This window comes from Aspergillus fijiensis, assembly GCF_003184825.1.
Source record: "Aspergillus fijiensis CBS 313.89 unplaced genomic scaffold BO72scaffold_26, whole genome shotgun sequence".
NCBI lineage: Eukaryota > Fungi > Ascomycota > Eurotiomycetes > Eurotiales > Aspergillaceae > Aspergillus > Aspergillus fijiensis.
Genome location: NW_024469002.1, coordinates 343,270 through 359,905, shown reverse-complemented (window position 1 = coordinate 359,905; position 16,636 = coordinate 343,270). Strand labels below are relative to the sequence as shown.

At 56.8% G+C, this 16,636-nt stretch overlaps 8 protein-coding genes across 8 annotated transcripts; 5 read left to right on the top strand and 3 right to left on the bottom strand.

The window, feature by feature from the left end:
• Window positions 1-1,461: 1,461 nt before the first annotated feature.
• Window positions 1,462-3,566, top strand: BO72DRAFT_510523 (flavin-containing monooxygenase; the record flags this gene model as incomplete). The annotated part of the gene is made up of 5 exons (XM_040949368.1): window positions 1,462-2,071; window positions 2,126-2,232; window positions 2,292-2,830; window positions 2,892-3,345; window positions 3,441-3,566. The coding sequence occupies 5 exons, from the start codon at window positions 1,462-1,464 to the stop codon at window positions 3,564-3,566; spliced, it is 1,836 nt and encodes a 611-aa protein (XP_040800896.1).
• Window positions 3,567-3,914: 348 nt separating this feature from the next.
• On the top strand, window positions 3,915-7,179 carry BO72DRAFT_477827 (MFS general substrate transporter; the record flags this gene model as incomplete). Its single annotated transcript, XM_040947463.1, has 7 exons — window positions 3,915-4,011; window positions 4,059-4,668; window positions 4,741-5,123; window positions 5,188-5,361; window positions 5,827-5,960; window positions 6,075-6,573; window positions 6,938-7,179. 7 exons carry the CDS (start codon window positions 3,915-3,917, stop codon window positions 7,177-7,179), a joined length of 2,139 nt encoding a protein of 712 aa, XP_040800895.1.
• Window positions 7,180-7,956: 777 nt separating this feature from the next.
• On the top strand, window positions 7,957-9,045 carry BO72DRAFT_510516 (LLM class flavin-dependent oxidoreductase; the record flags this gene model as incomplete). Its single annotated transcript, XM_040949367.1, has 1 exon — window positions 7,957-9,045. The coding sequence occupies one exon, from the start codon at window positions 7,957-7,959 to the stop codon at window positions 9,043-9,045; it is 1,089 nt and encodes a 362-aa protein (XP_040800894.1).
• A 266-nt stretch (window positions 9,046-9,311) lies between these two features.
• BO72DRAFT_468984 (copper transporter family protein) lies at window positions 9,312-9,902 on the bottom strand (the record flags this gene model as incomplete). Its single annotated transcript, XM_040946937.1, has 2 exons — window positions 9,312-9,802; window positions 9,872-9,902. The coding sequence occupies 2 exons, from the start codon at window positions 9,900-9,902 to the stop codon at window positions 9,312-9,314; spliced, it is 522 nt and encodes a 173-aa protein (XP_040800893.1).
• A 374-nt stretch (window positions 9,903-10,276) lies between these two features.
• Window positions 10,277-12,466, top strand: BO72DRAFT_448563 (ferric reductase family protein). Its single transcript, XM_040944818.1, has one exon. The coding sequence runs from the start codon at window positions 10,299-10,301 to the stop codon at window positions 12,285-12,287; it is 1,989 nt and encodes a 662-aa protein (XP_040800892.1). The 5' UTR covers window positions 10,277-10,298; the 3' UTR covers window positions 12,288-12,466.
• Window positions 12,467-12,512: 46 nt separating this feature from the next.
• BO72DRAFT_496786 (uncharacterized protein) lies at window positions 12,513-12,833 on the bottom strand (the record flags this gene model as incomplete). Its single annotated transcript, XM_040948650.1, has 1 exon — window positions 12,513-12,833. One exon carries the CDS (start codon window positions 12,831-12,833, stop codon window positions 12,513-12,515), a length of 321 nt encoding a protein of 106 aa, XP_040800891.1.
• A 119-nt stretch (window positions 12,834-12,952) lies between these two features.
• On the top strand, window positions 12,953-13,349 carry BO72DRAFT_122818 (uncharacterized protein). Its single transcript, XM_040939031.1, has one exon. It carries the CDS (start codon window positions 13,045-13,047, stop codon window positions 13,258-13,260), a length of 216 nt encoding a protein of 71 aa, XP_040800890.1. The 5' UTR covers window positions 12,953-13,044; the 3' UTR covers window positions 13,261-13,349.
• A 603-nt stretch (window positions 13,350-13,952) lies between these two features.
• BO72DRAFT_379051 (thiamine pyrophosphate-binding protein) lies at window positions 13,953-15,804 on the bottom strand (the record flags this gene model as incomplete). Its single annotated transcript, XM_040941337.1, has 2 exons — window positions 13,953-15,652; window positions 15,723-15,804. 2 exons carry the CDS (start codon window positions 15,802-15,804, stop codon window positions 13,953-13,955), a joined length of 1,782 nt encoding a protein of 593 aa, XP_040800889.1.
• Between the last annotated feature and the right edge of the window lie 832 nt (window positions 15,805-16,636).

The following is a 16,636-nucleotide window of genomic DNA, read 5'->3' as shown; positions in this document are numbered from 1 at the left end:
CCCTCCGCACCCGACAAGGACTTCCAAACGCGACCGAATAAGGAGGGACGTCCCTCGTCACTACAGACCCGGCTCCGATCGTGGAACCCTGCCCGATCGTGACACCCGGAAGAATGACCGTATTCGCGCCGATCCAGCAATCATCCCCAATGAAAACCGGATGACCGAACTCGACCCCTCTCCGTCGGGAGAGGACACTGGGGTCGTGACTGGCGGCGATGATGCTGACGTTCGAGGCGATCTGGACGCGATCCCCGATGACGACCAGGCTGGTGTCGAGGACGGTGAGTCTGGAGGTATAGCCTTTGAAGCCGTCTTCATTCGGGGGATATCCACCCTTCATTTCAATACAGCACAACTTTACCCACGGGGTAGAATAGAGTAAAGAGCAGCAACCTACCCAAAATTCACAAACACCTCCCTCCCAAAGGAGATATTGCACCCGTAATCCGGGCGGAAGGGCGGCTCGACGAAGGTCTTGTCCCCTGCTTTGCCGACCAACTTGCGTAGCAGGTCTAGCCTCACTTCTCCGACCTTGTCAAAGGGCACGGTCGTGGTGTCGAGGCTGTTGTAGGCGGCGGTCAGGCCGCGGGCGAGATGGCGGGCTTCCAGGAGGGCGGGGACGGTGGGGTCGTACCTTTTTCACTGCTGTTAGCTTTTATTTGACTGGATAGAGGATAGGCAAGGAGGAGGGCATACATCATCCCCGAGATCATCTTCTCATACTCTTCCCCCGACGGAGTGCCGTTGAGGTCCTGCGCCAGGGCGAGGATCTCCGGGCGCTTGGCGGGGGCGGCGAGGCTGTAGTTTGGTGGGGTTGGCATTTTGGATATTCGATCTTTGAAGTCAATGTGGTCACCTTGGTCTGACTCGTTTCTTGACGGAATTGTATCGGAGTGGGTGGTAAAGATATGACGGATCGAGGGGTGTCCACAACGCGTGTAGTAAAGGGGTGAATACAGCAGTGGGACAAGTGCAGCACGCCACCAACTCAACAATCATTTATTAAACTTCAGTTATCAGACACTTTTCAAAGGCTATTGTATTGACGTGTTCGGGACCAGGATCCCCTGAATCCTGCCTGCATCATAAGATGATGCTAGATGCATCGACTGGCTCTGGCGCGCCAATTCGAAACCCTATGCAGGGATGGATGCCTGCCGCCAACAAACACCTCCTACAAAATGCAATTCTTCAGAATCGTGGTGCAGCAGATAGACAAGGCACTTGACATTTGCACGGCAGACTGCAGGACCGACCCACTGTAGCAACACATGCGATGTGAAGCTCAAACAAGGTTGGACTCATGTAAGGGTTCAGGGGCAGATGTAGCGGTTAGGAACAAGTCTTGATATCGGGAGATATTTGATGGAATGGACCTGTACCGACTGTCGATTGTACCTCTATGTAAACAACTCGAGGTATCAACCCACAGAACTCACTTCACGCGACCAAGTCAACATGACACCCCCCCACCACCACATCATCCAACTCCCCACCACCCCCAAAGTAAATCCATCCAGCATCGACCCCACCACCATCGCCCAGGAATGGCTCGCCAAACTAAACGCCCACCTGACCGGCAGCACCTCCATCCCTCTTTCCAGCCTCTTCCATGAAGACAGCTGGTGGCGCGACATGCTCGCCCTGGACTGGGATTTCCACACCATCCGAGGCTATCCCAACATCCAAAGCTACCTCGCGCAGCACCTTCCCCGTGTGCAACTGCAGAATGCGCGTGTTCACGATGAGGAAAAAATAAAACCTGCCATCGACACCCCGTCTCCCGGACTGACATGGATAACGGCGATGTTCGGCTTCGAGACTCGCTTCGGTCACGGACGCGGGGTGTTCTACCTGAGTCCGACCGAGGAGGGAGGGTGGAAAGCCTACTCCGTGTATACTGCGTTGCAGGAGCTGCACGAAGCGGAAGAGAAGGTAGGGCTGCGACGGCCACACGGCACGATCGAGTCGATGCCGGGTGGAGTTGCGCAGGGGAACTGGTTGGAGAGAAGGGAGCGCGACAAGGAGTTTGTAGACACTGATCCCACGGTGTTGATCGTCGGTGCCGGTCAGAATCCCTTTAGTTCTTGATGTGAATTGCATGCTGAACCCTTCCTTTCAGGCCAGGCAGGACTCAATCTAGCGGTTCGTCTGCAGACCCTCGGTCAATCGTGTCTCGTCGTGGAGAAGAACGAGCGCGTGGGAGATAACTGGAGAAAGCGATATCGGGTTTGGACATCCTCTCTTCTCCAGAGGCAATGAACTGGAACGGGCTAATAGGACTGCAGACCCTCATCACCCACGACCATATCGAAACATGCCATCTCGCCCACTTGCCCTTCCCCAAGACCTGGCCCAAGTATCTTCCTAAAGATAAGCTGGCCGACTGGCTGGAATCCTACTCCACGATCATGGAGCTGAACGTGTGGACACAGACTGCAGTCAAGTCGGCTGAGTATGATGAGGCTGCGGGGAACTGGACCGTCTGCCTCGTGCGGGATGGAGTCGAGCGTATTCTACGCCCACGACACATCGCATGGTGCGCAGGACATCTGGGCTTACCCAAGATTCCCAGCTTCCCAGGGCAGGGGGACTTCAAAGGAACGATCTACCATGCGAGTCAGCACGTCGACGCCAGAGAATTGGCCCCGCAAGGCAAGAAGGTGGTGGTAGTCGGGACCGGGAATAGTGGCCACGACATTGCGCAGGACTTCTACCAACAGGGAGCAGTCGTGACGATGCTCCAGCGGGGTCCGACGTATGTCCTCACCGAGGAACATGGATTGCCTTTAATCCCAGAGAACCATGGCATCGACAATGACAATCGGTAAGGTTGCCCTCTCACGCCCCCTTTCACTCTCCTACCCGCAGCCCTAACAGCCACGCAGCCCTCCCCTCGACACGCAAGATATCCTCTCAGAAAGCCTGCCCTGGCCCGTCACCCTCGCCCTCTGCGTCGACCTCACCAAGCGCATCTCCGCCGCTGATTCTGCCGTTCTCGAGGGCCTCCGGTCCATTGGTTTCCAACTAGATTTCGGCCTCGACGGCGCCGGACTGTTACGCTCGCTGGTCTCCCGCGGCGGAGGATACTACATCGACTTCGGCTGCAGCCAGCTGCTGATCGACCGCAAGATCCAGCTGCATTCGTGTGCGGGCGGTATTGCCTCTTTCGACCAAGGGGGTCTTCACCTCGCCGACGGCACTTATCTGGCTGCGGACATCGTGGTGCTGGCGACGGGGTACGCCAACATGCGCGACTCGGTACCCCACACGCTAGGGCCTAAGGTGGCCGACCAATGCAAGGACGTATGGGATCTGGACGAGGAGGGGGAGATACAGACGGTGCGTACAGCAGCAGCGGCAGCAGCATCACCCACATCCCTCCTTAAATCACCTCGCAGACCAGAAATTCCCGGACTGACCGAATCCCCGAATAGATCTGGAGACCGAGCGGACATCCCCATCTGTGGCTCATGGGCGGAAGCCTATCGCTGTGTCGCATTTATTCCCGCTTCGTTGCACTGCAGATTGCCGCCGCGGAGCGGGGGCTGATGGCACAGTGAGGGTGCATCCTTGGGCCTTGCTTTGGCGTGACACGAGGGCCGTCTGTGCTTTTTCTTTGTCTGGCGGAGGCCAATCAATCGCCTTTCGCAATAAGAGCCATCGATTCTGCATCGCCATAGGCCGGTCTATTAGAGGATTGAGTGATTTGGGCGTACGGATTCGTATACTAGTGGGGGAATGAGGGTTCTTGCTGGTGTCGTAGCTGAGCTGACTGTCGGAAGGTACTAGAATGATATTCGAGAGTGTCGTGACTGGAATTTAACTACTCGTAGTCGCTCGAATCTTTCCTCACACGATTAGACTAGAGAATCAATGCCCCTCGATCATAGACCTGATTGACTGTCGGCATGACCTCGAAGATCATCCCGGCGAAGCCCATCGGCTACAGGTGGCGATCCTCGCGCCTGTTCATCGTGGCAGTCATCTCTCTCGCCATGTTCGCTGGTAAGCAGCCCTTCATCTCTCCTCGCGCCCTCTAATCGAATCAACAGACACTTTCCTTTTCAGCTTCATCATCCCCATCCTACCCGACATCCTGCAAGACAGACTTCAAAAACCTCCCTCGCACACGCAGCTTCTTACTTCTATCCTTCTGTCCTTAAACGCACTGGTCTCGATTCTCATCGCCCCGTTCACCGGCCATTTAGCGGATGGCTCCAAGTCGAAGAACCAATGGATGGTGATCTCATGGGTGACCAACGCAGTCGGTACCGCCATCACAGCATGGAGCACGACAGTAGCCGTCCTCTTCATCGGCCGACTCATCCAAACCCTGGCCGGGTCAGTGATCTGGATCGTCGGCATGGCCATTCTGGGGGATACAGTGGGCGCCAAACACCTGGCCAAAGCCCTGGGCTTGGCCATGCTGTTCGTGTCTGCGGGGTTACTCAGTGGCCCGGCTGTGTCGGGGTCTCTCTACCAGTTCGTGTCCTACTCGATGACCTGGGCGAGTGCATTCACCGTGATACTCGTGGGGACTGTCCTACAGCTTCTGATTGTTGGGACTTTCAACTACGACATGCACGTTGAGGACTCCTCCCAGGAAGAATCGCAGATCCGAAACCAGTTACTCTCCTCTGCATCTCACTCCGAGAGCACAGAGTACCATACAATCGAAGAACCCACCTCCCTCCCCACCTAGAACGTCTATACCCTCATGCTCCGCAAGAAAAGGGTAGCCACAGCACTAATAGCAGACATCCTCTTCGCGATCATCATCGCCAGCTTCGAGACCACGATCCCGATCCACATCAAGGCCGTCTTCCACTGGGAGTCTCTCCAAGCGGGGCTACTATTCCTGCTTCTGCAGGCCCCATCGATGATCCTCGTCATCCCGGCGGGATGGCTAAAAGACCGGATTGGGATGCGGTACCCCGTAACGATCGGGTTCCTGTGTCTCGCGCCATCGCTGTGGTTGCTCGGGGTTCCGGGCCACGCGCAGGACGTTTGGTGGACGGACGACGAGGACACTAACCGGGTGATCTACATCGCCACGCTACTGGCGATCGGAGTCTGGCGGACTCTACTATTGGGGTTCGGGGCTGTCGAGGTGTTGCGTAAGTTTCCGAGGGTCGTTTGTCCCACTAAACTGAACCTCGGGCTAATCCTGGAGGTGTGTAGACGGCGCCAACGAGCTTTCGCATGAGTATCCGGGCATCTTCGGGCCGCACGGCGGGTACTCGCGGTCGTTCTCCATGTCCAATATCAGCTGGAAGCTGGGGATGTTTGTGGGGCCGCTGGTCTCGGGGACTTTGACGGAGAAGATGGGATATTACCAGATGAACTTGGTTCTAGGTATGTTTTCGGGACTCTGGACGGGCTGGGCTGGTTTGAGTACGGACTGACACTGGTTCAATTGTGGCAGCTGTGTTGTGTTTTGTGATGGGCGGGGCCACCTTTCTCGCCATAGATTGAAGTAACGATGCTTGAAATGGATACCGAGTGGGTGATAAAAAGTAATGTGAGGTGATTGTCAGAGACGGTTGGCCGAGAGGAATGAACTGGAGTATGCAGTCGCCGAGGGCTCGGCATTGGGAAGGTGGCTGCATACCTATGCTACTGTAGGGTTAGCATACATGCACCACCTGTAGATGTTGACGTGTTCGCAGGTGTACATACGTTCTAGATCGATTCTCAATCTGCTTGGGCACATGTCAGCCGGCAGCTCGAGTTTAAATGTCAGCTGGCCTGTTTCCATTTCCAATCTAAATCTCACCAGATCTACCATCCATCATCCCAGCCCAACATATCCCTTCTCAGTAAATTTTATGTCTACGGCAATGAACGATCCCCAGGTGATAGCCCTAGCCGGCGGCAGCGGCGACCTGGGCCACTACCTCCAAGAAGAGCTCATCAGGGATCCCCACTACAGCGTCGTGATCCTCACGCGGCAGGTAAGTCTTCCAGCGCCCACTCCCCTCACGCCATTGCACCTTTCCACAATCTCCCCACCACGATACACCGATCCACTCTCAGTCAGCCAGAAGACTAACAACACAACAACAAAGACCCACCCTACCACCCCCACCTCCAACAGAGTAACCACCCAAACAACAGACTACACTCTCCCCTCCCTCCTACACATTCTCCGCACCACGCACACCACAGCCCTAATCTCCCTCCTCCGCTGCCCAGACGAGGACTACCTCCCCCTCCACACCACCCTGCTCAAAGCCTGCCAGCTCACCGACACCTGCACCCGCTTCATCCCCTCCGAATGGGCCGGGGACATCGAGTCCTTCCCCACCCTCCCACGAGCATACGGCCGGACTCGTCTTCCATTCCGGGCGATTCTTGCCCAGCAGGCAGACGCCCAGACATCTGATGCCCTATCCCACCCCGTGCAGAAAATAGAGTATACACTGTTGAATCACGGCTGGTGCATGGAATACTCCCTCCCCGCCCACCAGTCCCACCGAAGGTGCATGCCCGGGGAGTTTCCGATTGATCCCGTCGCGTGGAGGTATACCGTCCGCGGGACGGGAGAGGAGGGACAGAGCTGGACGTGTGCGCGTGATATAGCGTGCGCGGTGGGGAAGTTGCTGGTCACTGAGAGGGGGAGTTGGGTGAGTTGCTTTCTTTCTCTTTTCTTCCATCTTTGTTGGTTGTTGTGGAGGGTTATTCTAGTGTGAAGGGGGGTTGATGGAGGAGCGTGAGGGATGAGAGTTAGGGCTGACGTTGTCCTTATCTAGGAGCCGGTCACGTACGTGGTCGGGGAGTGGGGGACGTTCAATCAGATGGCTTCGCTGTTGGAGAGATTCTATGGTACGTTACACTCTCTCGACTTCAATCTCTGCCTAGGTATATATTCCATGACATTTCTCTTCGCGGCAAATTAGAGGTAGGAAGAGGTGTGGCTAATAGACGGTAGGTCGACCCTTCGAACGAGATTACCGATCGAAGGAGGACATCGAAACCACGATCCAGCAGTACGAGGACCAGGCGGAGAGTCTGGAGCTGGCTATTGCTGAGGCAGAGGAATGGACAATCAGCGGTGCTACTGCCTGTCCTAAGGAGAAGACCCTGCGGCAACGAGAGGAGTTCTTTGCCGGTATGCATTTCACTACTGTGGAAGAGCTGCTGAGGAAGGCAGAGGTGGAAGAGCGGGTGTAATAGCATGAAAGCATTGGTGCTGCCTGAATCAAAAGATTCTATTGTACTACATAGCACACGAAGATTCTCTGTCAGCCTCATCCTCGTTCACTAGTAGCTGCCACGATCCACGGTCGCAAAGCTGCTCCAGGCTTTCGATGGGGCTTTCCGAATCTATCTCAGTCCCTGGGTGAGGGTCCTGCCGTTCCGGCCCCATCAGGCGCTGTGGGGACGGACTTGCATGTTGGTGAGTTGATGGAATTGGTCTTGACTCGGATGAAAGGTAGTATAAATTGTAGAAGGACTTTCCAGTAAGCTGCGTGCAGGGCGAAAGTGTGCATTATTATGGTGAATTATGTAGAAGCAGCGGCAGGGGCTGGTAGGGTAAGATCGGTGTCAACCCTTCCTTCCCCCATTGAATGAACCACGCATCGCCCCTCATCTCCTCCATCTTCACATCCCAGTCTGTTGAGTAATCCATCCAGACCAATCGTCACTGCACCTACAATGCTCTTATCTCCCTCCCACCCCAGTTTGTCAGCACGACGCAGCATGGATGACGTGATTGCGGGGGGTTTGACGCCATGCAGCCAGGAACCCACCATCAACCCTCATGATACGCTCAGGCCAGAGCTATCGGATCAACCCACGGCCAACGCCATCCAACCTGCAGTTGGTGCCATAGCAAGTGCCGGCATCCGATGTTCGGAGGGCGGCTATAAAGCCAGCCGGCGGGCGACGACAGAACACCTCCATCACGCAGCCCTAACTCCAACCGACCCACGATCAACCAGCACCATGCCCACCGAATTCATCAGTCTCACTTTCCCCAATCCCTCTACGGAGCTGAAACCCATCCCCAATGCCCCAATTGACCCCGACTTCCTCGTGCGGTACGCCCGATCGCTGGACGACTACGGGTTCAACTACACGCTGGTCCCCTACGACTCCTCGTACTTCGACCCCTTCACGACGGGCGCAACCATCGCAGCAGTAACCAAGAACCTCAAAATCATCATTGCTCTCCGTCCCAACACCCTGTACCCCACCGTCGCCGCCAAAGCGCTGGCGACGCTGGACCAACTCAGCCGAGGCCGGGCGGTGGTGCATCTCATCGCTGGCGGCAGCGACGCCGATCAAGCGCGGGAGGGCGACTTCTTGAGCAAAGAGCAACGCTACGGCCGTCTGGAGGATTACATCCGCATCCTGCGACGGGCGTGGGAGTCGGACGAGCCCTTCGACTGGGAAAGCCCCTACTACACGTTCAAGGGGTTCAGCAACCGGGTGCGGCCCGTGAACGGCACGATTCCGGTGTCGGTGGGCGGCTCGTCCGACGAGGCCTACCGCATCGGAGGCAGCCTGGCCGATATCTTTGGATTGTGGGGAGAACCGCTGAAGGAGACGAAGGAGCAGATCGATCGCATCTACGCCGAGGCAGACAAGGCCGGCCGCGCGGAGACGGACCGCCCGCGGATCTGGGTGACCTTCCGGCCCATCACGGCGGAGACGGACGAGCTGGCCTGGGCCAAGGCGCACCGGACGCTGGATCTGTTGACCTCGCACCGCCAGAACGGCTTCGGCCGCGTGGCCGCCGATGCGCCGCCGCCGCAGAACGCGGGCTCGCAGCGGTTGCTGGAGATCGCCAAGCGGGGGGACGTCCAGGACCGCGCGCTGTGGTATCCCACCGTCACGGCCACGAATGCGCGCGGCGCCTCCACCGCGCTGGTGGGCTCGCACCAGACCATTGTCGACTCCCTGCTGGACTATGTCAAGCTGGGCGCGGAGCTGATCTCCATCCGCGGGTATGACAACTACAATGATGCCGTGGACTACGGCCGGTATATCCTGCCTCGCGTGCGGGAGGAGTTGGCCAAGGAGCAGGATTAGATGTATACTAGTTCCTTCCCTTATTCCCTGGGTGGCAGATACTCCATAAATAGAACATATGATGTCCACTCCACCTGCCCAAGCCTCTTGGCGCGGGGAATTGAGCGCATTTGAGCTACTTAGGCATTCAGGCATTCAGGCAGTAACACCTGTCAGGCACAATTATCAGTCACGTGACTATATTACCCTTACAACCGGACACCATTAATCATCAGCATCATTATTGACAAATCTAATTCGAGACGAGACACAATTCTAAGCGGCATCTAACCACAGCACCCCGTCGTCCACTCCTCTGGCTTGTCCGGCACCACCGGCGCAGCCTCCGCGGCCACCTTCCCCCTCGCCGGCAGCACCACGCGATACTCGCCGCGATCACAGAGCACCTTGCCCACGAACGCCCCCAGAAAGATGGAAATGATCATGTACCCGTTATACGACATGGCGTTCAGCATGATGAGATACGCCAGCCCGAATTGCAGCGTCTGCAGCAGCGCGCGGATGAGCTGCTGCACCGGACTAGCCCGGAAGGTGACCACCACCGGGCCGTCGGCCAGCGTATCGCCGCAGAAGAACTGCGTGCGCTCGGCGGGGGACTGCGCCGCGACGTGTCGCTGGAACTGGCGCTGGAGGTGCTCCTCGTATTGTTTGCTCAGCAGGCGCAGGACGTCGAGGACGACGACCAGGAAGGCCACGCCGATGCAGGAGACGGCGAATTGGCCGGCGGTGGTGATGTGCCAGGTTGAGGAGAGGAAGCCTATTTGAGGGGGTTAGGGTTGTGGTTGTTGTGGGGGAGTCGGGGAGGTTGCGACTGAGGGGAACGTACAGGCATCGATGGTGGTCCAGTTCCAGAGCATCTTTATGCGGATTAGTCATTATGTCGATGATGCATGCATACATGCATAATTCATAGCCAGGGATAGGGTGGGCATACCGTCACCGAGCAGGCGCTCGAATTGGAGGAACTTGACATGTGCATGTCCATGGTGGTATAAATTTGGGCGTACAGCACACAGTACACGGTGGTCAACGGTGGGTGGAATAACCTCACCCTGAACAGGCACCGGCCGGGCCTTATATGGAGGCGAGAAATGAGCAGATTATCACGCAGGATGCTTGGCAGTGAGCAGATTTCGGTCTTGGCAGGCTCCACCTCGACGGCGGATTGATGGGTTAAAAGACTCCAGATTTCCCTGCACATGGGTCCGCGGTTCATCCATCAGGTACTCCGTACTGCGTACCCAGTCGATCTCATGGGCCATATTCAGGATTTCTCCCAGGATTCCGCCCTCGAGGAGCATTGGGGCTATGTCGCCCGCCAGATCCCCTGCACCAAGGATGCCGGCACCTGTGCCTATCTGGACGCCGTCTACCACGGCCACGACGTCACCATGCTGTACAGCTTCATCCTATGGGCCGTGATCGTGGGGATCTTGTTTCTGTGGGCGATGGGCGGACGGTTGATCCGCATTGAGCGAATGCCCTCATCCCCCAAGACCACCCCGGGGGCAACGCACACGCAGAGCGCACTATACCGTCTCTCGAGGACGCTGCAAGCCCTGACTCGCCGCCATCTGCTCCCGGAAGCCCTTCCCCGGGTATTCGGCCATACCACGCGGCTGCAGGTGCTCGTCTTCCTCGTGCTCTCGGGCTACCTGCTGGTCTTCACCCTGGTGGGCATCACCTACAAGACGTGGACGACGCCCATCAGCGGCAGTACGCAGTCCAACATCCGCAGCGGGCTGGGTCCCTGGGCGGACCGCGTGGGCGTGCTGGCGTTTGCCCTCACCCCGCTCTCCATCCTGCTCTCCAGCCGGGAGTCCCTCCTCTCTCTCATCACCGGCATCCCGTACCACCACTTCAACTTCTTGCACCGCTGGCTGGGCTACGTGATCTACGCCCAGTCGGCCCTGCACACCATCGGCTGGACCGTGGTGGAGGGCCGTCTGTACCAGCCGCAGCCCAGCCAGTGGAACAGCTTCATCGCGCAGCCCTACATCATCTGGGGGATCGCGGCGATGATCCTGCTGACCTTTCTGGTGCTGCACAGCACGAAACCCGTGATTCGACTCACGGGGTACGAGTTCTTCCGCAAGGCGCACTACGTCGTGGCGATGGTGTACGTGGGGGCGTGCTGGGCGCACTGGGCGCACCTCTACTGCTGGATGCTGGCCTCGCTGGTCGTCTGGCTGCTGGACCGGGGGGCGCGGCTCATCCGAACATTTCTATTGCACCACCTGGGCGTGCCCTCAACCGCCTCCAGCTGGGGGCTGCACATCCCCCACGCGGCGATGCAGCTGCACGCCAACCCCGCCGACGGCGACATCATCCGGCTGGACTTCCACCACAACCACGACCCCTGGCACATCGGCCAGCACTTCTTTCTGTGCTTTCCGCAGCTAAGCCTCTGGCAAGCGCACCCGCTCACCCCCTGCAGCGTGCCAGACACACTACCGACCGGCCAGCAACACACCTATCTCATCCGCGCGAGGAAAGGGCTGACGCGCGTTCTCGCCGAATCCGCACGCCTACAACCCACAGCTCCAGCAGGGGAAACCAGCACGATGACAAGTCCGGGCCCGACGACCCCGGTACTCCTCAGCGGACCGTACGGGCAGTCCATCGAGGACCCCTCTCTAGACGGCCTCCCCCGCAGCACCAGCAATCTGCTCTGCATCGCCGGCGGCACAGGGATCACCTTCGTCCTGCCGCCGATCCTGCAGCGCCTCTCGGCCCCCCTCCCCTCCGACCAACAAATCGAACTCATCTGGTTCATCCGCCGCAGAGCGGACACACAATGGATTGCCCCGGAGCTGGACATCCTGCAACGCGTGGCGCAGACGTCGCCGGATTCCTTCCGCGTGCGCATCTTCGTTACGCGGGATGTGCCAGAAAACGTGCACAGCAGCGAGACAGAGACAGAAACAGACGAGAAGACACCGTGCTGTGGGTCAACCTTGCCAGACCCAGACCCCGAACCGGAACCGGGATTCGCGGTGCATTACACACTGCCTAAAAAGTCCGATGCGCAGGCGAGCACGCATCCAGAGCTCACGGCCCAGGTGACGCGGTTCCTGGATCGCGTGGTGGACGGTCCGACGCGAGTGTTGGCCAGTGGACCTGCAGGGATCATCACCACGCTGCGCGGGGCGGTGGCAGCGGTTAATCGACCGGGGAAGGTGTGGCGCGGGGAGGAGAGGTGGGATGTCGAGTTGGTGCATGATGATCGGGTGGAATGGTAGTTTTGGGATGTGTATATACTGTCGCAAGGGGGGGGAGGTCTGTAAACAGCAAGGAGCCTGAGGGATGAAGTTGGATTATGAATGTATGAGATACCCTGTCAGTTCCGTTTCAAATAATGCAGGGGTTTTCAGCTGCAAGTGCAAGAGCTGGTTCTCTTGCGGTTTGACGCCTGCTTTCCATGATATTTGTCCCTCAATGTCTAAAATGGGCCAGATCTTCTTACGTTAGACGCCTGTAACCATCTCCATTAAGATGTATTTCGCGCCCACGGGATTCTCGTTTGCTTTGGAGCTCCAATCTAACACTCTGGGTACCGGGGTCCCTAGATGATTTCGGACAAAATCCATGGTGGCCACTTCACTGGCGGTGGTATAATGAGCCCGCCCCGCGTTAGGGGTGGGAATCTTCCCCACCACTTGCGTACCATCTTGCATCGTGAACAGAAACGCCTTGTTGAACATCCCGTCGGGGAACTCTTCGACCCGGGCGCATTCGGTGAGCGTCGAGCCAACGGACTCGGCCGCACGCTTGGCCAATTCATTCATGTTAAAATGGACATCTCGGATAGCCATCTCATGAGCTTCATTTGAAATAAATCGGCCTCTCGTATATCGGAAAAACTCGGGGTTAAGGCCAAGGCATCCCTTGCCGAGTTAAACGAGACGTGAATTTGCGAATCATAATATCGGCATCATAGATTTGAGTACTATGATCTGACTATATTGGAAATAGCAAGATGCTTGGTGGGATGAACAAATGAAGAAGGGAGTTGGAAATGATTGTTGTTGTTCAGGGTGTTGCTGTACAAGACGTGTTGGGGAAACATTACATAACACGTGGTCACGAGGTTGTAGTCATCATTTAGTAAGCCAGCTAGTTATTTGCCTTGGTGCTTGGCTCAGTCACATGGCCGTGGGTAGCTTTCAGGTCAATCTCTCCTCACCAACACTGAGAAGAACAAATGTCGATTGACAGGTGTTGGTTAGATTCGCGACAACATACAGAGTGCACAACAGCCAAGTCAGCTCGGTTTCAGGTGGCGGAGTGTCGGTCGGGCGCGGGGTGGAGTTTGGCTCCACTTTTGTTTTGTGTTTGAGCGTGTTTTGTTTGGGAGGGAAAGGGGGTTATGCAGGACTGCACTGCTGCTTACTAGGTATTCTTATGTAGGTATAGCGTGCTTATGTAGAAAATGTGGACCTTCCTGGCCACATTGCCTACTGTGTATAACTTGGTGAAAGAGCCTATACCCACTAGAAATTCCACAGTCACAGTAAGCAGTGGGCTCGGAATTTCAGACTTAGAAGAATATCTCCTTGTATTGTGACAGTCACTAACTGTAGCTGGCAAAGCGGGTAGATGAATATTTACCCTGCCTAGCCAGCTAAAGTAGTGTGCAGCTTTTTACGAGTTACTGTGTGACTAAAGGTCCAAACATCAAAACCCTGGCTTCGATTACTAGATATACGTATAAAGAGCATGTTCCTAATTGAGGCTCCTTAAGCAAAATATACCATCTGGCAATGGTGGTTTTCTAGCAATATCTAAGGTATTTTACTGGGTTGCATTTGGTTGGCCAGGGAGGGTAGAAGCGGAGCATAGCCCTAAGAATAACCACAAAACCACGTAAATATCATCAAACAGGTGAGGAGCTATTCATCTTCCAACTAATTCCCATCCTCCTTCTTCTCCAACCCATCTAGGATTCCATCCAACGCCTTCCCGCCTGCGACCTTGGGCACCATGGGTAACCTCCCCTGCACCACCACCTCCAACAGCGCCACACCCTTCTCCCCCAGCAACCAGTCCATCCCATCCCTCAACTCCTGACGACACTCACAACGTCTCGCCTTTGCCCCCATACTCTCCGCCAGCCGCACGAAATCCGGATTGCGATGATCGGCCAGGGTGATGCGATCATCATGCGCCGCTTGCTGCACCTCCTGCACCATTCCCTGCTCCTCATTCCGGAGCAGCAACACCTTCACCTCCACCCCATGCTGCACCGCCGTCAGGATCCCCTGCGGGGTCATACAAAAGGACGCATCCCCGTCCACGTCGACCACCGTACACTCCGGCCGCGCCAGCTTCACCCCAACGGCAGCTGGCAAGCCGAATCCCATCGTGCCGAGACCCCCCGAACCGATCACCGCTCGGGGCACGCGAGAACGAAAGTATCGCGCCGTCCACATCTGATGCTGCCCGACTCCGGTCGTGAGCAGGATCTCCTCCTTCCGGTGGCGGGTGCATGCTTCCAACTGCATCATCACCTCCTGCGGCAGCAGCCCCTGCTTCTTCCCAGGCGTAAGAGGCTGATACTCCAGCGGAAAACGCTGCTTCCAGTCCTGCACCGTGGCTAACCACTTACTTCTCACCTCTGCCTCCACCGGCGTAACCTTCTCCAGGAGTGAAGGCAACGTCGTCCTCAAATCTCCCACCACAGAGACAGTAGGACGCACAACCTTGCCGATCTGCTCGGGACAGATATCAAAATGCACGATCCCGCCTGTTCCCTTGGTTGCGGCATCCCGCGCAGCAGGCGCAAACCCGTCGGCGTTCCCGACGGCCCGCTCGTCGAGGCGCGCCCCAAGCACGAGGACCATATCGGCGTTCTGCACCGCTAGGTCGGCGGGTACGGTGCCGTACGTGCCCAGCATGCCTAGTGCTAGGGGCTGGAGTTCGTCGAAGGCGCCTAGGCCTAGGAAGGTGGTCGTCACGGGCATGGCAATGCTATCTATGAGTTGGTTGAGCAGCTCCGGTCCACGGTGGGAGCCAAGGAGCCCGTGGCCTGCGATAACGACCGGCTTGCTGGCCTTGTTAATCAAGTTTGCGACTTTGTCTAGAGTTCCTTCTTCTGGCTGTTCAAGAACGGAGGAAGAGCACTTGTCATCAGTCCTGTCGCCATTCTGCACCTGCTCGGGACGGAACCGTGCACCAGATACATCCTTGGGAATAGCCAACAGGACGGGCCCCGGTCTTCCGCTGGTGGCTTCCTCGAACGCTCGGGCCAGATACTCCGGTAGCTCTTCAGGTCTCCGCGGCATCCCACACCACTTCGTGCAGATCTTTCCCAATCCCAGGCTATCGATTTCCTGGAAGGCATCCGTGCCCTGCACGACAGTCGGCACCTGCCCGCAGATGGCAATCAAGGGCACCCCGTCGAGGAGCGCGTCCAGGAGCGGGGTGGCCAGGTTGGAGGTCCCCGGCCCGGAGGTCACCATCACCACGCCTGGTTTTCCCGAGGCACGGGCGTATCCCTCGGCCATGTGGCCGGCGCCTTGCTCGTGGTGGGCTAGTATAAAGCTGAAGGGGGGATTGGAGTGCAGGCGGTCGAAGATGTCCATGACCGCACCACCGGTGATGCCAACTGCGTTGTTTATCAGTACGTCATCCCTCCGTTTGGAACACCACCTGAACGGGGAATGAATAGTACTTACATGCGTATTTGACCCCACGGCGGGCGAGTTCTTCGCAGATATACTCACCGCCAGTCAGCTGAGTTTCTTCGTTGCGAGTCATAATGCGAGGCTCCAATGCTGGTCTCGGTTGCATGGTGCTTCGTATAGACCAGCGAGCCTGCTACCATCTTTATATCCGCAGGCTCGATGGGTGAGAATGTGTCGTTCGGCGAATATTCTCGGTGGTCGTGTGTTCGTTAACACAAGATGAATGACGGCATGAAGAATTTACTCGGCTCGGGCATTAAGGTTGTCGGTCCCCGCCACTGCCTACGTAGCCCCTTTACTACTTCCTGGCTTGGAAGAGCCGAGAGGCGTTACATCAGAAGCATGGTGAGTCTGGGCGGATAGGTCTACAAAATCCTGGCTTCAGCCTGCCAAAGTCAAAGAAAACAAGTATCTCTAATGAGGTAAGTTCTACTCGGCAGGTCAACTCGCCACCCAGGATCCACTGACAAGTATAAAGGACCGTCAACGATAAAGATATGCAAAAGTAGGGTGACATTACATCGGTCATGAGCGAGATCCCTTGAAATTGACCATCAGCTGCTGAAGATCCAGTCCGACACGGTCGAGTCGCTTCATCCGATCTATTGCGGGGCCGGATCGAGGAATTTCTCCAGCTGCAGCAACCCCCAAAACCACACAACCAATACCCACTCGAGGATCATCATACTAGATAGGAATGCGACTTCGGAAGTAGGAGATCCGTGGGGTCATTCCAGGGAACGGAGAGTCCCGATGCGGAGCGGCATGCATTTCCTGGTGGTACAGCGGAACCTGCAGATCACCCACCCCGGTAGCCCTAATCGTCATTCAGCACGAGCACCAACTCACCCTATTTATCATACACACATGCTAAGGGATGGTGTATATCATCTGCCATATTCCAA